Source organism: Octopus bimaculoides, chromosome 19 (genome assembly GCF_046866305.1).
Source record: "Octopus bimaculoides isolate indiv1 chromosome 19, ASM4686630v1, whole genome shotgun sequence".
NCBI lineage: Eukaryota > Metazoa > Mollusca > Cephalopoda > Octopoda > Octopodidae > Octopus > Octopus bimaculoides.
The window spans coordinates 55,223,547-55,242,956 of record NC_142946.1 but is presented as its reverse complement, the minus strand read 5'-3'; the positions used below and the strand labels follow the sequence as shown (position 1 = coordinate 55,242,956).

General features: G+C 34.3%; 1 protein-coding gene across 1 annotated transcript; it reads right to left on the bottom strand.

The window, feature by feature from the left end:
• Nucleotides 1-169: 169 nt before the first annotated feature.
• LOC149131876 (uncharacterized) lies at nt 170-894 on the bottom strand. The gene is given in 2 exon segments (XM_089337806.1): nt 170-573; nt 576-894. Coding segments are annotated over 2 exon segments (723 nt in total).
• Between the last annotated feature and the right edge of the window lie 18,516 nt (nt 895-19,410).

Sequence of the window (19,410 nt, the reverse complement as noted above, 5' to 3'; positions counted from 1 at the left end):
TAATAATAATAATAATTGTAGTACTGAAATTACTGCGTATAGTGCTCAGGTGCAGTGCAACTCATCAGAAGTGCATGTACAGTACATAGAATTATGTACAAAAGTCAGGAAAGGGAACAGTGTATGCGTCATGATATACATGTGTGCATGCGTATGGAGGGGGTGGTTATCATGTGTAGTGTTGGTGAATTTCAGGAAGTATGGAGGTTTTAAAGGATGCAATGTCTTGGCAACGAACAACTGATGCAGGTAGTTTGTTCCATGCTTCAACAACTCTGAGTGTGAAGAAATGTTTCTGAAAGCCATGGGAGCTGTGCTGCTTTCTGACTTTGTAGGCATACCCACATGTGTTAGACACATGGAGCTCAAAAAGGTGCTCAAGGTGGTTGTTGGCATGATGGTTAATAATGTTGTGGGTGTTTACCAAGTCAGTTGCCAGACGTCGGAGCTTCAATGAATCTATGCCCAGGATTGCAAGGCGATCAGAGTGTGGTAGATGCCTGATGGAGGGTATTCGCTTGGTTGCATGTCTCTGAACAGTTTCCAGGAGGTCAATGTCCTAAGCAAGATAGGGTTCCAGACTGGTGAATCAAATTCGAAGTGTGGCCACACCGTAGTCATATACAGCCTCAGATAGATAGCTGGAGAGTGTTTGACAAAGGTCTTGTTGAGTGATGCCAAGACACCCTTAGCCTTCTTGACAATTTTAGAGATGTGCTTTGTCCAGTACAAATCGCTGCTGACAGCAATGCCCAGGTCAAGTTCACAAGAATATTTCTTGATATTAGTGTTGTGGAGAGAGTGTGTGGACGCTGGGTTTTTCCTCCCAAAATGCATGGTGGTACACTTGTCCACAGCCAGCTTGAGTTGCCAGTCCGTGATCCATTGTTGCATTGTCTCCATGTCCGATTGCAGGAAAGATCTATAGTGTTCAGGATCTGTCCTTTTCATTTCAAGGTACAGCTTGATGTCATCTGCATATTTCAGCACTGTGACATTCTTTAAGTTGGCATCTATGTCATCAATGTATGCAACAAACAAAAGGGGACCAAGAACAGATCCCTGCAGTACACCAGATGACATTTCATAGGGTGATGAATGCTGTCCTAGAACTGTGACTACCTCTTTTTGACTGAGAATGAAGGACTCCAACCAGTTAAAAAGATCATCTTTCACACCCATTGCAGAGAGTTTTGCCATAAGTCTTTTGTGTGGCATAGAATTAAAAGCTTTAACAAACTCGTATATATATATATATATATATATATATATATATATATATATATATATATATATATATATATATATATATAGATATATGTGTGTGTGTGTATGTATGTATGTAGAAGGTGGCAAGCCGGCAGAATCGCTAGCACGTCAGGCAGAATTTCTGCATTACATCCATCTTTACATTGTGAGTTCAAATTCTCCTGGGTCAACTTTACTTTCATCTTTTCAGGGTCAATAAAATAAGTCACTGTTGAACACTGGGATCGATGTAACTGTCTTACCTGCTCCCCCTGAGATTGCTGGCATGGTGCCAAAATTTGACATCATTATATATATATATATATATGTTTTACTTCTTGTTCATATACTGAGTTAAATATTTTGATTGTTTTCATTTATATTCAAGTTATTGTTTTGACACATCTGGCATGAATTGTTTCGACACATCTAGCATTGATTCCTCATGGTTGGGATGCTCAACAACTGGTTCAGGAGCATCTGGTGGTGCAGATGTATCTCATCGAGTGTTGAATAAATACAACTCATTAAAATAACTGTTCCGCAATGTAACTTCCTGTTTTGTAGAAAGAAAAGCAGCCAGATGGAGGAAATATCTTCATTTACATAGAAGATCAAAAATAAATTACAGCTGGCAAAAAGAGAAACGAACATACAATCCAGTGAGAAAAGTATTAAAAATAACTTAATAGATATGGATATATAAACACCCTTGGGCAAGCTGCATGGTGTGAGTGCACTTGCTCATGCAAGTATCCGCTAGATAAATTACGATAAGGTGAATTGGAAGTCTTACAGCTGTTTCTGGAATGTCCCAAGTGATAGGCTAGCATGTCTGTACCCTGGGTATTCCATCATCAAAAACAAAGGTATGTATGAAAGTTCTAGACAGGGAAATTCACAGTTTATAAGTAATAAAATAATAGATAGAAGAATATAGACAGGAGAATAAAGTTCACAGCTCATCTTCTTCCAGAGGGTATGGAGGTTGGCCCGTACTTCCGTGATGGTATGGGTCCTGCCTTGAAGAGTTTTAGTTGAACAAATCAACCCCAGTTCTTTTTCTATCAGTCTCTTTTGCTGAATCGCTAAATTATGGGGATATAAACAAACCAATACTGGTTATCAAGTAATTGTGGGACAGATGCAAATACACACACACACACACAATGTAACTACAACAAGCTTCTTCTAGTTTCCATTTACCAAATCCACTCACAAGGCATTGGTCAGCCCAGGGCTATAGTAGAAGACACTTGCCAAAGGTGCCATGTAGTGAGACTGAGCCCAAGATCACGTGGTTTGGAAAGCAAACGTCTTAACCACACAGCCGTGCCTGTCCCTACGATCTAATTTATAGACGAAAAAGGAAAGCCAAATTTAATGGGATTTGTACTTGGAAAGTAAAGGATTGTCACCAAACACTGTAGGTCATTTCGTTTGTCTATGTCCAATCCTATCTTCAATAATACCTCTTGGATAAGGAGTGAACATTGCAATATTAAACCCTTCCTTCTCTTCATAATTAAGGTTGACTTTTTGGTTAAGGGTTCATATCGGAAGATGTTTTCCTATCAGCTAGATAAATATTGACTCTATCTCCCACTCCTAACTATTTCTCTCTCTCTCCTCTATTAGACCCCTATGTTGAGAAGAACTGTGGGAGAATGCCCTGTTAAAACTGACTTGTAGATCTTTTCACACAATCATCAGGTCTAATGAGGTTGAGTCATGTTGTAAGTGGCCACCAGGGTTGGTTAGGATCTGTGTTTGCGGCTATGTATATGTATCTATATATCTATATGTGTGTGTGTGTGTGTGTGAGTATATGTATATATATACACACGTATATCTATCTATCTGCATATATATATATATATACACATATATGAATAAATATGTATAAGCACATTTATGTATATGTATCTATATCTATCTATCTATATGTATATATATATATATATGTATGTAATGTGTAGATGATGTGTGTGTGTGTGTGATATATATACATGAATATATATATATATATATACATGAATATATATATATATATATATACATGAATATATATATATATATACATGAATATATATATATATATATATATATACATGAATATATATATACATGAATATATATATATATACATGAATATATATATACATGAATATATATATATATATATACATGAATATATATATATATATATACATGAATATATATATATATATACATGAATATATATATATATATATACATGAATATATATATATATATATACATGAATATATATATATATATACATGAATATATATATATATATACATGAATATATATATATATATATATACATGAATATATATATATATATATATACATGAATATATATATATATATATACATGAATATATATATATATATACATGAATATATATATATATATATACATGAATATATATATATATATATATATATATATAAATATATATATATATATATGAATACAGATAGATGGAAAAGAAACTGACAGAATATGGCCGCCTCTGGAGAAGAAAACTGAACAAATATTTTTCTTGTATTTGAAGTAAGGATTCTGTTGATGTTTCAGTGATACATCACCCAACATCTGTGTCTAGTATCAACATACACCACCACCACCACCACCACCACCACTACTATTAACTCTGTTACCTCCACCAGTACATTCATAAAACGTATCACATTCACCAGTACCACCACCATCACTACTGCAGAACTCTCTCCCCACTACCACAACCATTATTATTACCACAACCATTATTATTATTACAGCAAGTGTTGAAGTATAGTGATGTTATTGTTGTAACCCATTCATATACTCAATGTTTTCCTCAGGAAATTAAGAAGTGTTTTTTTTTTATAAGGAAACTTCAGGGACATCATAACTTATCATTCAGCATTGAATGGATGCTTTGCTGTATTTATTCTGGCTCTTTACTTTCTGAATCCAACTCCCACAAAGCTGAAACTTGCTTTTCATTATTCTAGGGTGGATACAATAAAGTATTAGTGATGTACTAGGATGGTTTTTAATAAGCTAGCCACTCACTCAAAATTTGTGACTTGGTGCCTATGTTAGAAGCAGTTATTGAGAGAAGTAGATTGGAAAATCATTAGAGCAGTGATTCGCAAGACGGGGCCAGGGGAAATTATGGTGGGGTGGGGTGGGGTGCTGTAGTCACCAGGCACAAGGTTCTCATTGAAGTGATTCACATTTTTATTCTTAGTCAATAATGTACTTTTTGTACTCAGTACATTATCCTCAATGCCAGTGGCCCCTGACTGGCTCCCCGTGCCAGTGGCATGCAAAAAGTACTGATTACACTCTCAGAGTGGTTGGCATTGGGAAGGGCATCCAGCTGTAGAAATCTTGCCAGATCAGATTGGAGCCTGGTGCAGCCTCCTGGCTCGCCAGTCTTCAGTCAAACCGTCCAACCCATGCCAGCATGGAAAGCGGACGTTAAACGATGATGATGATGATGATGAGTACTTAATAAAAGAGTTACCGGTAGATTCTTTTGTATTAAATAATTGAAATAAAGTATTGGTTACAAATTTTGGCACAAGGCCAGAAAGTTTGGGGGAGGGACAAGTCAATTACATTGACTTCAGTGCATAACTGGTACTTATTTTATCGACCCCCAAAAAGATGAAAGGTAAAGTTGACCTTGACAAGGTTTGAACTCAGAATGTAAAGATGGACAAAATACTGCTAAGCATTTTGCCTGACATGCTAAAAAAATTTGCCAGCTCACTGCCTTTAATTGTGATAAATTATTAAAAGCAGAGTTGTTTGTTTTTTTTTTCCAGCCTCTGGTGGGGGCATACATTTTTGTGAACAGTTATAGTGGGGACTGGGGGATAAAATAGGTTGGGAAACATTGCATTAGAGCTTCAGTAAAATGTCTTGTGATATTTGTTCAAATTCTTTATATTCAGAGTTCAAACCTCTCTGTGGTTAACTTTACCCTCCATCCTTTTAGAGTTGATGAAATGAAGTACCAGTCAAGTATTGGGGTCGATGATATTGACTAACTTTTCCCCCTCCCCTCAAAATTGCTGACCTTATACCTTATTATTAATTCAGGGGATTGGAAGAATCACCAGAGCATCAGATGAAATACTTTACAGTAGTTATTATGGTGGTGCTATACATCCTGAGTTCAAATCCTGTTGAGGTCAATTTTGCCTTTCATCTTTCCCAGATTAGTAAAGTAAAATACCAGTCAAGTACTGGGGTTGATATAATCAACTGTTTCCCCTCACCCAAAATTTCAGACTTTGTGCCTATATTAGAAAAAGCTTCAAGCAAAATGCCTTGGAGAATTTGTTCCAGCTCTCTAAATACTAAGTTCAAATCTTGCCGAGGTCAACTTCTCTTTCATTCATCTGGAGAAGATAACATAAAATACTAGTCTTGTGTTGGGGATCAGTATAATCAACTGTTTCCCACTTCTCAAATTTACTGGCCATCATCATCATCATCATCATCATCATCGTTTAACGTCCGCTTTCCATGCTAGCATGGGTTGGATGATTTGACTGAGGACTGGTGAAACCGGATGGCAACACCAGGCTCCAATCTAATTTGGCAGAGTTTCTACAGCTGGATGCCCTTCCTAACGCCAACCACTCAGAGAGTGTAGTGGGTGCTTAAACAATTATTGATGTAAGTGAAGGCGCATGACTCACAATCATGAGGCAGTGAGTTCAATTCCTGAACTGGGCTCTGTGTTGTGTTCTTGAGTAAGACACTTTATTTCATGTTGCTCCAGTTCACTCAGCTGTAGAAATGAGTCGCAACGTCACTGGTGCCAAGCTGTATCAGCTTTTGCCTTTCCCTCGGATAACATCGGTGACATGGAGAGGGGAAGCTGGTATGCACAAGTGACCGCTGGTCTTCCATAAACAACCTTGCCTGGACTTGTGCCTCAGGGGTGAGCTTTCTAGGTGCAATCCCATGGTCATTCATGACCGAAAGGGATCTTTACCCTTTTATTTTTATTGGGGTAATGAGTTGACAGAATCATAAAAGCATCAGACGAAAAGTTTTGTGGTATTTATTCTGGCTCCTTATATACTGAGTTTCTAATAATGCCTTGGCCAACTTTGCCTTTCAGCCTTTCAAAGCTGATAAAATAAAGTACTAGTTAATATATTTGAATAAGTCCCTCCCTTTGTCTTGTACAGTTTGTTTTTCTTATACAATGTTGATATATAAGACTAACAATGATCACACTGAGAATGTCTTATGTTATCTTAATCATAGGGTTGCTACAATGTACAACTAACATGGTTTAAGTTATTTGAATATTCATCATCATTATCATCATTTAACGGCCATTCTCCATGCTGGAATGGGTAGGAATATTCAGTTGAACAATCAGTTGACTAGTGAATTTAAGTATGATGCAAGAATTTATATATCTTGCAGAGTATATAGTTACTATTGGAAATTATATACATGACTGTATTGTTATAATTGTCTTGAGAGGGTTCAGTATGAGCAGAAATGTTTCATTTGTAGATTACTATAATTTCAAACACTTTTGAATAAGACCAGTATAATATATTAGATATGAAATTGAGAAAAGATATTAAAAAAAAAAAAGGTTATATAATTATATAATATGCTGCAAAAATATCAAAAAGAACAGATATACTTTTGCTTAATTATAAATAAACATTTGGCCTTCATTTTTCACATACGTAATTAATTAGATAAACAAAACTATGTCGGCTTGTATATAAAGTTAACCATAACACTGCATTAAGTTTCATTTTCTTAATAGAAACCAGCAGGGTAAAATAGCAACTACAATCAACATGTACAACTAAAACATGTTTTGAATACTAAAGCGAATTAAACCGGTTATGAATTGCAATTTACAACATGCAGTTTTAAAAATTCATTTGACCCTTCCTGCATATTTATGCTTTTGTTTTATGTTTATTTTAAGGTTGCCGGGTTGTTGTTCTTAGAAACCATGACTTAACAGTTCTGTACAAAAGCAATTCTGCAACTGTTACATAGAATTTATGATATATGATAATTCTGAATGTTATTTTTGCCTTTACAAGATGCCAAATTAAACTTCATAACTACATAAATTTCCGAGACTTATTCCTAAGTAATTCAATTAAAAATGTATGCTTGTATAAAATTTTATAGTTGACAATGTAACAATGGTGTAGTTGACAGTATAGCAATTGGGTAGCTGGTAGTGTAAAACCAGTGTAGCTGACAATGTAACACCTGTGTAGTTGACAGAGAAATAACTGTGCAATTGGTAGTATAGTAATGGTGCAGTGGTAATGTAATAACTGTAAATGAGAGTGTAACAACAGTGCAGTTGGTAGTGTAACAATGCAGTTGACAGTGTAATAACTGTATTGTTGATAGTTTGACAATTTTGAAGTTGACAATGTAACACTTGTATCATTGACAGTCTGACAATATGAGCATTGACAGTGAAATAACTGTGCAGTTGACAGTTTGACATTTATGGAATTGACGGTATAATAACTGTGTAGTTGATAGGTTGACAATTTTGGTGTTGACAATGTAGCAATTGTACCATTGGCAGTTTGACAGTGTAACAGCATTACACTGTAACGACTGTACAATATAATACTGGTGACAGTGTAACAACTGTGTGGTTGACAGTTTGACAATTTAGGAGTTGGTAGTGTTGCAACAGTATAATTTACAATAACAACTGTATAATTGACAGTGTAACAACTGTATAATTGACAGTGTAAACACAGTTAGTTGACAGTGTAGTTAATAGTGTAATTCGTAGTGTAACAACTTAATCAACAGAACAACAACAGCATAGTTGCCAGTGTATTCATTATTTTGTCAAAATGATAAACATGAAAGTGTGGAAGGAAGTGAAAGTGTCAACTAGAGAGTTTATTTATGGCCGAGGAATAGCAGTAATAGAAGTAGAGTATGACATTTACAGTTACACTGCTGGGAGTTTACAGTTTATGAACTGGGTCAACATAGCTCTGTATGTGATTGTGTGCGTATGTTTGTGTGTGTGCATAAGTAGGGATTGTGTGTATGTGAGCAGATATGTGTGTTCATGTATGTGTAGGGATTATATATGAATGAATGTGTGTGTGTATGTGTTTATAAGGGTTGTGTATAAGTAAGTGTATGTGTGGAGAGGTGTTCTATGAACAAAAGGTTGTATGTGTGTATGAAGAGAGAGAGGTGGTGTTTGGGCAACAGTTTCTGTGTATATGTGTGTGTGAAGAGGTGCTGCATGAGTAAAAGTTTGTGTATGTGTATGTATGTCTGTGTGTGTGTGTGTGTGTGAGTGAGTGTCTTTGTATAGACATGCACCTATTCCGTGTATAAGATTCCTCAAAGATTATTCCAGTTTTATCTGTACTTCCTCTTATCACCGATTTCTCCATACAAACTACATATACAACACAATATTGCTTTATACTAAAATATGTTGTACTATGTATGTGTATGCATACATGTGTGAGGATTTTGCATGTGTGAATGAATATGTATATGTATGTGTGTGTGTGCGTGTGCAAGGGTTATATATGAGTGAGAGTGCATATCTAGAGAGTTGCTGTATGAGTAACAGTTGTGTATGTGTGTGATTATTGGAGTAAAGATGCATTATTAAATGGTTAGAGTGTTGATATTACATTCATAAGGTTGTGAGTTCAGTTGCTGGCCTGAGCAATGCATTGTGTCCTTGAGTAAGGCACTTCATTTCACATTACTCCAGTCTACTCAGCTGTAAATGAGGATCACCTGGCTGCTTGCTCCACCCCACCTCCCACTGCCTTTCAGCTCCTAGGTCAAGCATAGATGCCAGCCAAGTGGGTGCCTGTGTCTTAACTCTGCTCGTGACTACATATGAGTGAGCGCTGAAAAATTCCTGGGTTTAAGGGTATCACGAAAAGCCTGGCTGGAAGCTCAACCTTCCAAGTTCTTTTACAGGGCTAAGAAAAACTGAAGGACCGCTAAGAGAATATGTTGTATCAGATCATAATTAACATGCTTTTGCCTGTCTCTTCTCAAAGCTCGTTCTTTCCAGCGTCTGCCACTTCACCTCGTCTTGGCTCCACAGCTCTCACCATTTGTCTTTACTGCTTTGTTCTCACCGTTCTGGTTTTGTCACCACTTTTCACCCTCCACAAAAATAACCAAATTTTATTTAATTTGCTTTGCAGGAAGGACTGTTTTAACGAAGTCGCGTCTTGCCCTTACCTTCGAAACGCGGAGTAGATAAAACAGGTGACAACTGATGAAGGACATGTTCTTTATGCTGCATGTCTCGTTTCTCTGTTAGTTTGCTTTTTTCGTTGTTCAGAAAAAGTTTGTTTTCTATGGTTTTGTTTTTAATGTTCTCGTTTCTTATTTTGTCCACGTTTTTTTGATGTTCTCTACCCATATATGCATGTATGTACACATATATATATAGGTATGTACATATATGTATGTATATATGCATATATTTATTTATTTATATATGTATATATATATATATACACACATATATATTTATATATATATATATACACACACATACATATATATATATATATATATATATACACACACATACATATATATATATATATATATATATATAAAGGATAAATGAATGACCATGGCATTGCACCTAGAAAGTTACACTCCAAAGTACATGTTCTACAAAGTTGTTTATGAAAGACCAGCAGTCACCCATGCATACCAGCCTTCCCTCTGCCACTGATGTTATCCAAAGGAAAGGCAAACGCTGATACATCTTGGCACCAGTGATATCAGAACGCATTTCTATGGGTGAGGGAACAGAAGCAACATGAAATAAAGTATCTTGCTCAAGAGCACAACACACAGCCCAGTCCAGGAAACAAACTCACTATCTCATATATATATATGCATATATATATATACATATATATATATATATAAATATATATATATATATATATATAGATATATATATATATATGCATATATATATATATATATATATATATGCATATATATATATATATATATATATGCATATATATATATATATGCATATATATATATATGCATATATATATATATATATGCATATATATATATATGCATATATATATATATATATATATGCATATATATATATATATATATGCATATATATATGCATATATATATATATATGCATATATATATATATATATGCATATATATATATATATATGCATATATATATATATATATGCATATATATATATATATATGCATATATATATATATATATGCATATATATATATATATGCATATATATATATATGCATATATATATATATATATGCATATATATATATATATATATATGCATATATATATATATGCATATATATATATATATATATATATGCATATATATATATATATATATGCATATATATATATATATATATATGCATATATATATATATGCATATATATATATATATATATATGCATATATATATATATATATGCATATATATATGCATATATATATATATATAGATATATATATATGCATATATATATATATAGATATATATATATGCATATATATATATATATATATATATATATGCATATATATATATATATATATATATATATATATATATATATATATATATATATATATGCATATATATATATATATATATGCATATATATATATGCATATATATATATGCATATATATATATATATATATATGCATATATATATATATATATATATGCATATATATATATATATATATATATGCATATATATATATATATATATGCATATATATATATATATATATATATATATATATGCATATATATATGCATATATATATATATAGATATACATATATATATGCATATATATATGCATATATATTTATATATATATGCATATATATATATATATATATATGCATATATATATATATATATATATATATATATATATATATATATATATATATATTATATATATATATATATATATATATATATATATATATATATATATATATATATATATATATATATATATATATATATATATATATATATATATATATATATATATATATATATATATATATATATATATATATATATATATATATATATATATATATATATATATATATATATATATATATATATATATATATATATATATATATATATATATATATATATATATATATATATATATATATATATATATATATATATATATATATATATATATATATATATATATATATATATGCATATATATATATATGCATATATATATATATATATATATATATATGTATATGCATATATATATATATATGCATATATATATATATATATGCATATATATATATATATGCATATATATATATATATATATATATATATATATATATGCATATATATATATATATGCATATATATATATATATGCATATATATATATATATATATATGCATATATATATATATATATATGCATATATATATATATATATGCATATATATATATATATGCATATATATATATATGCATATATATATATATATATATGCATATATATCTATATATCATCATCATCATCATCATCGTTTAACGTCCGCTTTCCATGCTAGCATGGGTTGGACGATTTGACTGAGGACTGGTGAAACCGGATGGCAACACCAGGCTCCAGATATATATATATACACATATATATATATATGTGTATGCATTATATATATATATATATATATATATATATATATATATATGCATATATACAAGTTCTGATCGATAAGCATCCAGACTGTTGCCATAGTAACGAAGCTAAAGCATGCAGTGTGAAACCACTTGGCACAGATTGACTTAGAACTCTACTATGCGTGTGCACTAAGTTTGAATGTTATAGCTCACTTCCGCTGTTTACAGCAGTGCTTGGAAGGAAGGTCTGTAGCGTATGTCTTGGCAATACCTGTTCAGAGGCCCACGCAAAGTTGCAGAAAATGTATGGAGAGGGGTGAATGAGCCACACACAAGTGTATGTGTGGTTCAGGCATTTCCAAGATGGCCAAAAAAACGTCGATATTGATGAACATTCTGGGAGACCCGCAACCAGCACAACTGAGAGAAACATCGCAGATGTGCATGCAGCTGTGAGGGGAAAATCACCATTCATGAGTTATGAGAGGATGTGCAGATTAGTTAAAGTTCAGTTCAGTTAATTATCACTGAAAATTTGGGTTTGAGACATGTGTTTGTCAAGTTTGTGCCAAAACTGCTTTCAGCTGACCAAAAAGACAGTCGGGCTTCAGTTGATTGTGTCAAGAATGACAAAAACTTTTTGAAAACGTTGCATAGACCTCTGAGTAGATATCACCAAGCTTTTGGCAAAATTTGCTGCAGATTCTCTGCTCAACTTCCTCTGTCATGGTTAATGTCATGATCACATGCTACACACCTTCCTTCCAAGCACTGCTGTAAATAGCGGAAGTGAGCTAGAACGTTAAAACTTAGTGTTTGTGCTCAGCAGAGTTTAAGGTCAATCTGTGCCAAGCAGCTTTATTCTTCGTGCTTTAGCTTCATTACTATAGCAACAGTCCGGATACTTATTGATCAGACTACATATATACATACATAAATACATACATGTATGTATGTATGACGGGCTTTTTGCAGTTTTCAACAACCAAATCTACTCATAAGGCTTTGGACCACACAGGGCTATAGCAGAAGACACTTGCTCATGTGTTTGTAAGGTAAACTTCGTATCACACAGCCAACACCTATGCTTATATGTGTGCGTGTACATCTGTGTGTGTGTGTGTGTGTGTGTGTGTGTGTGTGTGTGTGTGCATGTATGCATGTATGTGCATGTATGTATGCATGTATGTATTATCATCATCATTTAACATTTTTGTTTTCCATGCTGGCATGAGTTAAACCAGGGGTTGGGGAACTTTTTATCCAATTACCCCAAAATATTTTAATTTACACCAACATTGCCCCCTTAATTCAAAAGGAAGAAAATCATTGATTCTTTGAATTCAAAAGGTTTATTAAGTCTATTAATATGGAGAATACAATTATAAATATAAAAAATATAAAACAAGTAGGATAAAATAAATTAAAATTCTTATCATGAAACAAACGGATTTTTCTAGAAACTTTTTCTCTTCAGGTTTTGGAGAAATGTGGTTTCATTTTTGTTACAATTTGATGTCAGAGCAATTTGGATACAGTCTTTGGGGTCCAATCAATTTTGTTAAAGGGTTGTATTGAATAACTTACTTAAATCTACTTAAATAAAGCAAAAACATGTATGTCTAAAAATAAGGTTAAGGCAGGTAATAAACTGACAAATAATATCTGTTTAGTCACTTAACAATGCCCTAGCAACCAAATTGTTTGTAGTTCAAAATGGCATGAAGTCTCCTAAGCACATCCATTACATTGGACAGATGCAGTGTTGCCAGAAGAAAAATTTCTGTTATAATAAGGAACAAGTTTTTTATATACAGTCTGGTGCAGGCTTCTGCCTGGCTGGCTCTTGTCAAACCATCCCACCCATGCCAGTATGGAACGTTGATGTTAAACGATGATGATGTCTAACGAGTCCTAATTACCCCAAGAATTTCATCTTTACCCAACTTGGGGTAATTTACCCTGGTTCACCGATCCTTGGGTTAGACAGTTTGACTGGAACTGGTAAACCTGAGAGCTGCACCAGGCTCTAGTCATCTGTTATGGCTGGATGCCTTTCCTAATGCCAACCACTTTACAGAGTGCACTGGGTCTGCTTTACATGTCACCGGCATGGGTGTCTTTTATGTGTCATCGGCACAGTTGCCTTTTCCATGTCACCAGTACAGGCAATTACCATGATTCCACCTAACTTCTCTTGTCTTCTCAAGCACAACAGTCTCAGTCACTTGTCTCTGTGTGGCTCAACAACTGAAGATCATAATTGCCCACCACATCCCATATCTTCCTTGGTCTACCCCTGCCACAGGTTCCCTCCACAATTAGAGACCAGCACATTGGACTGCAATCCACTATATAATTCACTACAGACCAGTGCGCCACAATCTTTTCTCACTTGTGGTACACTTATATTCTTTTCAGAATCAGACAGCATACCTGAACTAAAAATACAACTAAAAGTATAGGGAAAAATATTATATTCAGGTTAGACTATGGCACACCTAGCATCATGTTGTGGCACACCAGTGTGCCACAGCATACTGGTTGCAGAGCACTGCACTAGACTACACAACACCGTTAGAATGCCTTTGATCATAGGTTTGCTTAATCAGAGTTGACCTGGGATTAGACATGAACCCTACAACATCAATATTGATAACACCAATATCAGTTTCAAATTTTGGCACCAGGCCAGCAAGTTTGGGAAGTGGGTAAGTCAATTACATTGATCCCAATGTTCAACTGGTACTTGTTTTATCAACCCCAAAAGGATGCAAGGCAAAATCGACCTTGGCAGCAGTTGAACTCAGAACATAACGATTCTGTCAGCTCACCACTTTAATAACACCAGTGATAATGCTTCCAAGTTTTGGCACAAGGCCAGCAATTTCGGAGGTGAGGGTAAGTTGATTATATTGGTCCCAATGTTCAACTGATACTTATTTTATCGACCTCAAAAGGATGAAAGGTAAAGTTGACCCCAGCAAAATTTGAACTCAGAACACGAAGCTGGATGAAATGCCACTAAGCATTCCCCCCAGTGTGCTCATGATTCTGCCTGCTCACCACCTGAATACGACGCCAGTAATAACATCAAGAATATCAGTAATAACAACAACAGCAAATGAAAGATTTCCGTTCATGGCATACTAATTATATAATAATAGTGCACTGAATAACATTAAGTAAGCTGAACTGAATGAACCTGGCGGGTGAGGATGGGGTGTAAAGAAGGTCAGAAGTAGGTAGGTAGTGGTGGGGAGATATCAAGGAATTCAGCACGTCTTACCTTCCATATCTCTGATTTGCATCACGATATCAATAAATTATATTTTCCCCTTCACTATCATCATCACCATCAACACTGTCACTATCATCATTCCATTTAAGTTGTGTGCTTGTCCATGCATATGCATTTTACAACTGGTGCATAAAGGGGAAAATGTGTACACACAAGGTTTTCAAGATGAAATTGATTGTTTTTTTGTTATGTTTTTTTTTTGTGCTGAAGAATTTAATTATGTAATTTCATAATAAAATCTTAAATAATACCCATTTTAAAAATGGCATGCATTTGCTTAGATGGTCAATAAGGCATTTAGGTGATGTTGCTTGTATTTTGTACACAAGAAAATTTTTGCACAAACCCATAGCAAAGAAATTAGAGGACACACCAGTCATCATTGCTAAGTACTTTACTGGATTTTGTGTGGCAAATAAAACCTTATATTTGTTGTCGTTGCTGTTGCTGCTGCTGCTGTTGTTGTTGTTGTTGTTGTTAAGGTGGCAAGCTAACAGTATCATTAATATGCTGGACAAAATTCTCAGTGGCATTTCTTCTTGCTTTACATTCTGAGTTCAAATTCCACCAAGGCCAAATTTGTCTTTTATCTTTAGCGGGAATCAATAAAATAAGTATCAGTCATTTACTAGAGTCAATGAAACCAACCAGCATCCTCCTCCAAAATGTCATCCTTTGTGCCTGTAGTAGAAAAGATTATTATTGTTGTTGTTAATATAAACTTTGTGGAAATTTGGATTTCAACTAATGCTGAAAGAGTGGACGATAACCTGTTGTCAAAGGTCTTCTCTCATGATACTTAACATCCAAGTACCGGTCTTCAAATCCTAGATGTCCTTAATAAAGTAGTTTTCTGAGCATGTATGGCCTTCATGTCAATCCCAGTTTCTCCAACAAATTTCTTAAACCTGGTCCTTAATGTTCCCAGGCCCCTATAACTATTGCGATGATAGTTACTTTCTTCATTGCTCACATTAAAATACATTTGTTTGAAATTTTAAGGTGTTTCCATTATTTTGTCCAACCCCTGTTTATATGCTTCACTTAGAGGTTATGTTAACCTCATGAAGGGATGGTTTGATCCCAGGAAATATTGGTTCGATACCTAGTATTTTGGGGGGATTAATTTCCTTAAAATAATAGTTATATATATAAAAGCATAGTTTATATTCATATAAAAGAAGAAAAAGAAAATGGAGATTGGGAAGTTAATAATTATTTCTTATTAGCAACAAATTAATCATCATCCCTTACAGCTGTTACAATTAATAGTACACAGTGAATATTAATTAAATATTCAATTCATATGAGCTGAGCATAATATCTTCAGAGGGAAAAAAGTATACCTTTGGTTGTTTTATATGTGTGTATGGATTCATTATAGCAGACTGAATGATACTGTTTATGATTTGTGCTTTTATTAAATTGGACAAAGTATGGCAATCAAAACAGTTTGGAAGGGATACAAAAATCAAACTTTACAAAATGCTGGTAAGACCTGTACTTCTTTATGGCTGTGAAACTTGGAAAATGAACAATAGTGGTGAGAGAAAAATGGATTCTTTTCGGTACAAAGGCCTGAAGAAAATAATGCAATTAGGGTGGCCAAACATCGTATCAATGGATGAAGTCAACAAAATAACCCAAGTCCCCAGGATAAGCCAAGAAGTAAAAAGAAAAAGATGGAATTGGATTGGACATGTAATTGTGAAAGGAGCCCAGTCATCATTGCAGGATTGCCTTGACTTGGCGAAGAGAAAAGTTGGTAGAGAAGGAAAATGGAAAAGGAAAGGAATCAGGCTGGATGGTCATCATGGAATGCAGCAAGAAAACTTGCAAAACAGTGGGATAAATGGAAAATGAGTGTGGAGGCCTTATGTGCCTTTCTTTTGCTGGGCTCAAATCTCATCTGCGAACACATGGAAAACGAACCTTCACCAACTATTCCGCCTATATGCCTGTGCACTCCTTTGACTGCATTGTGTGCCAGAAGGTTTGAAAATCTAATGGAGGCCTCAATATACATTTTAAGATCCATAAAGATCAGAAGTTATTTGCAGCTCTTGGTGGTCAAATCGGATATGCTATCTATGTGGGTGTCTTTTCAAAACATTGTCTGGTTTAAAAAGCTACATCAGATGCCATGAAAGGGCTAAGGTGTAGGTGCAGGAGGTGGTCAAACTCTGCATAAGGAGTAGACAACCACCATGTATGTATGTATGTATGTTTGTATGTATGTATGTACTAATACACATGCATATATACATACAGACATATATATATGTATGTATGTACTCATACACATGCATATATGCATGCATAAATATTCATGAATGTAGCACAAACCTACATATAATTATAAACATATGCACACATATACATATATGCAACCTACATACACATTCACATATAAACATATGTGTGTATATGTCTATGTATGTGTCTGTGTGTAAGTGTATGCACATTGTAATCACACCCAAATTCTCATTCACTAGAAACTGGGGTGAGATGGGGGGGGGGAAGAACCTTTGAAAATGTCTGTTGGTACTATTCTGTCCTCCTTAAACTACAGAAGTAAAAATTAAAACCAAAAATCTGTACCACTTTAGGGGTTAGTGATGGCTGAAAGAGAGAGACGGGCAGAAGAGAGGGGGGGGTGAAATGGAGAACATCTAAGATTGTGTGTATGTAAGCATTTGCATGCTATGTATATATGTGAATGTGTGTGTGTGAGTGTATGCATGTGTATGTGTGCATGTCATGTGTGTGTGTGTGCATTATGTGATGAGAGACATTCCTTTGTAATGAGACCTGTTTGTCACAAACTAAGTTTGGTCTATTAAAAAAAACTGAAACAGCCAAAAAATTATTTCTTTTCCTGTGTAAATAACTACTACTACTACTACTACTGCTGCTGCTGATGATGATGATGATGATGATGATGATGAAAATATAAACCCTGAATTTACTCTAAATATTTTCAGCACAGTGGTTTCCCCCCCACCACCACCAGCACCATCATTATTACCACTTTTACAATCAATACCACCATCAATTGCCACTACCACCACCACCACTACTGCTACCACCAACATTACCAACGTCACTAATGCCAACACCACCACCACCAGCACAACTAATATCACCATCACCAGCACCAACATCAACAACTAGCACTGCCACCACCACCAACACCACAACCACCACCAACACCATCGCCGACACTACTACCTCCACTACAACCACTACCAGACCAACACCACCACCACTACTACCACCAGCATTACCATCATCACCATCTATACCACCACCGCTGCACACCCAGACCCTAACCCCACAACCACTTCTGCCACCACCACCACCACCACCACCACCTGCACTAAACACTTTACACTTCAACTATCAACCATCTATCACCTACCCATACAACATCCCCCTCACAACTACTGCCAACCACATTAACCGCAACTACATTTATCCACCTTTGCCACTACCACCATCACCACCACCACCATCATTACTACTACTATTATTACTACTGCTGCTGCTACTACTACTACTACTACTACTACTACTACTACTACCACTACTACTACAACAACAAAAACCACCACCACTACCTCCACCTCAGCCACAACCACCAGCACCACCAGCACCAATACAATCCACACAACCAGCATCATCAAAAACAAACACCAATTCTACTGAACCCACCAAAATCATCACCTCCATTACAACCACAACCACCACAACGCAATGACCACCACCACCAGCCAGTAAATTTCCACTAAATGTTAACAATTTGACAATTTAGTTGAACAATTATGTAGAAAGGCAAAATAAATTAAATCAAGCAGTATTTCATCCAGCCAGCCTCTTCCCTAATTTTCTCTTACTCAACCACATGCAAACACGTACATGTGCAGATATATATATATATATATATATATATATATATATATATATATATATATATATATATATATATATATATATATATATATACATGTGTGTGTGAGCTGGTCTGTAAATGCATATCTGTGTGAGCGTGTATATAGGTGTGTATGGATATATACA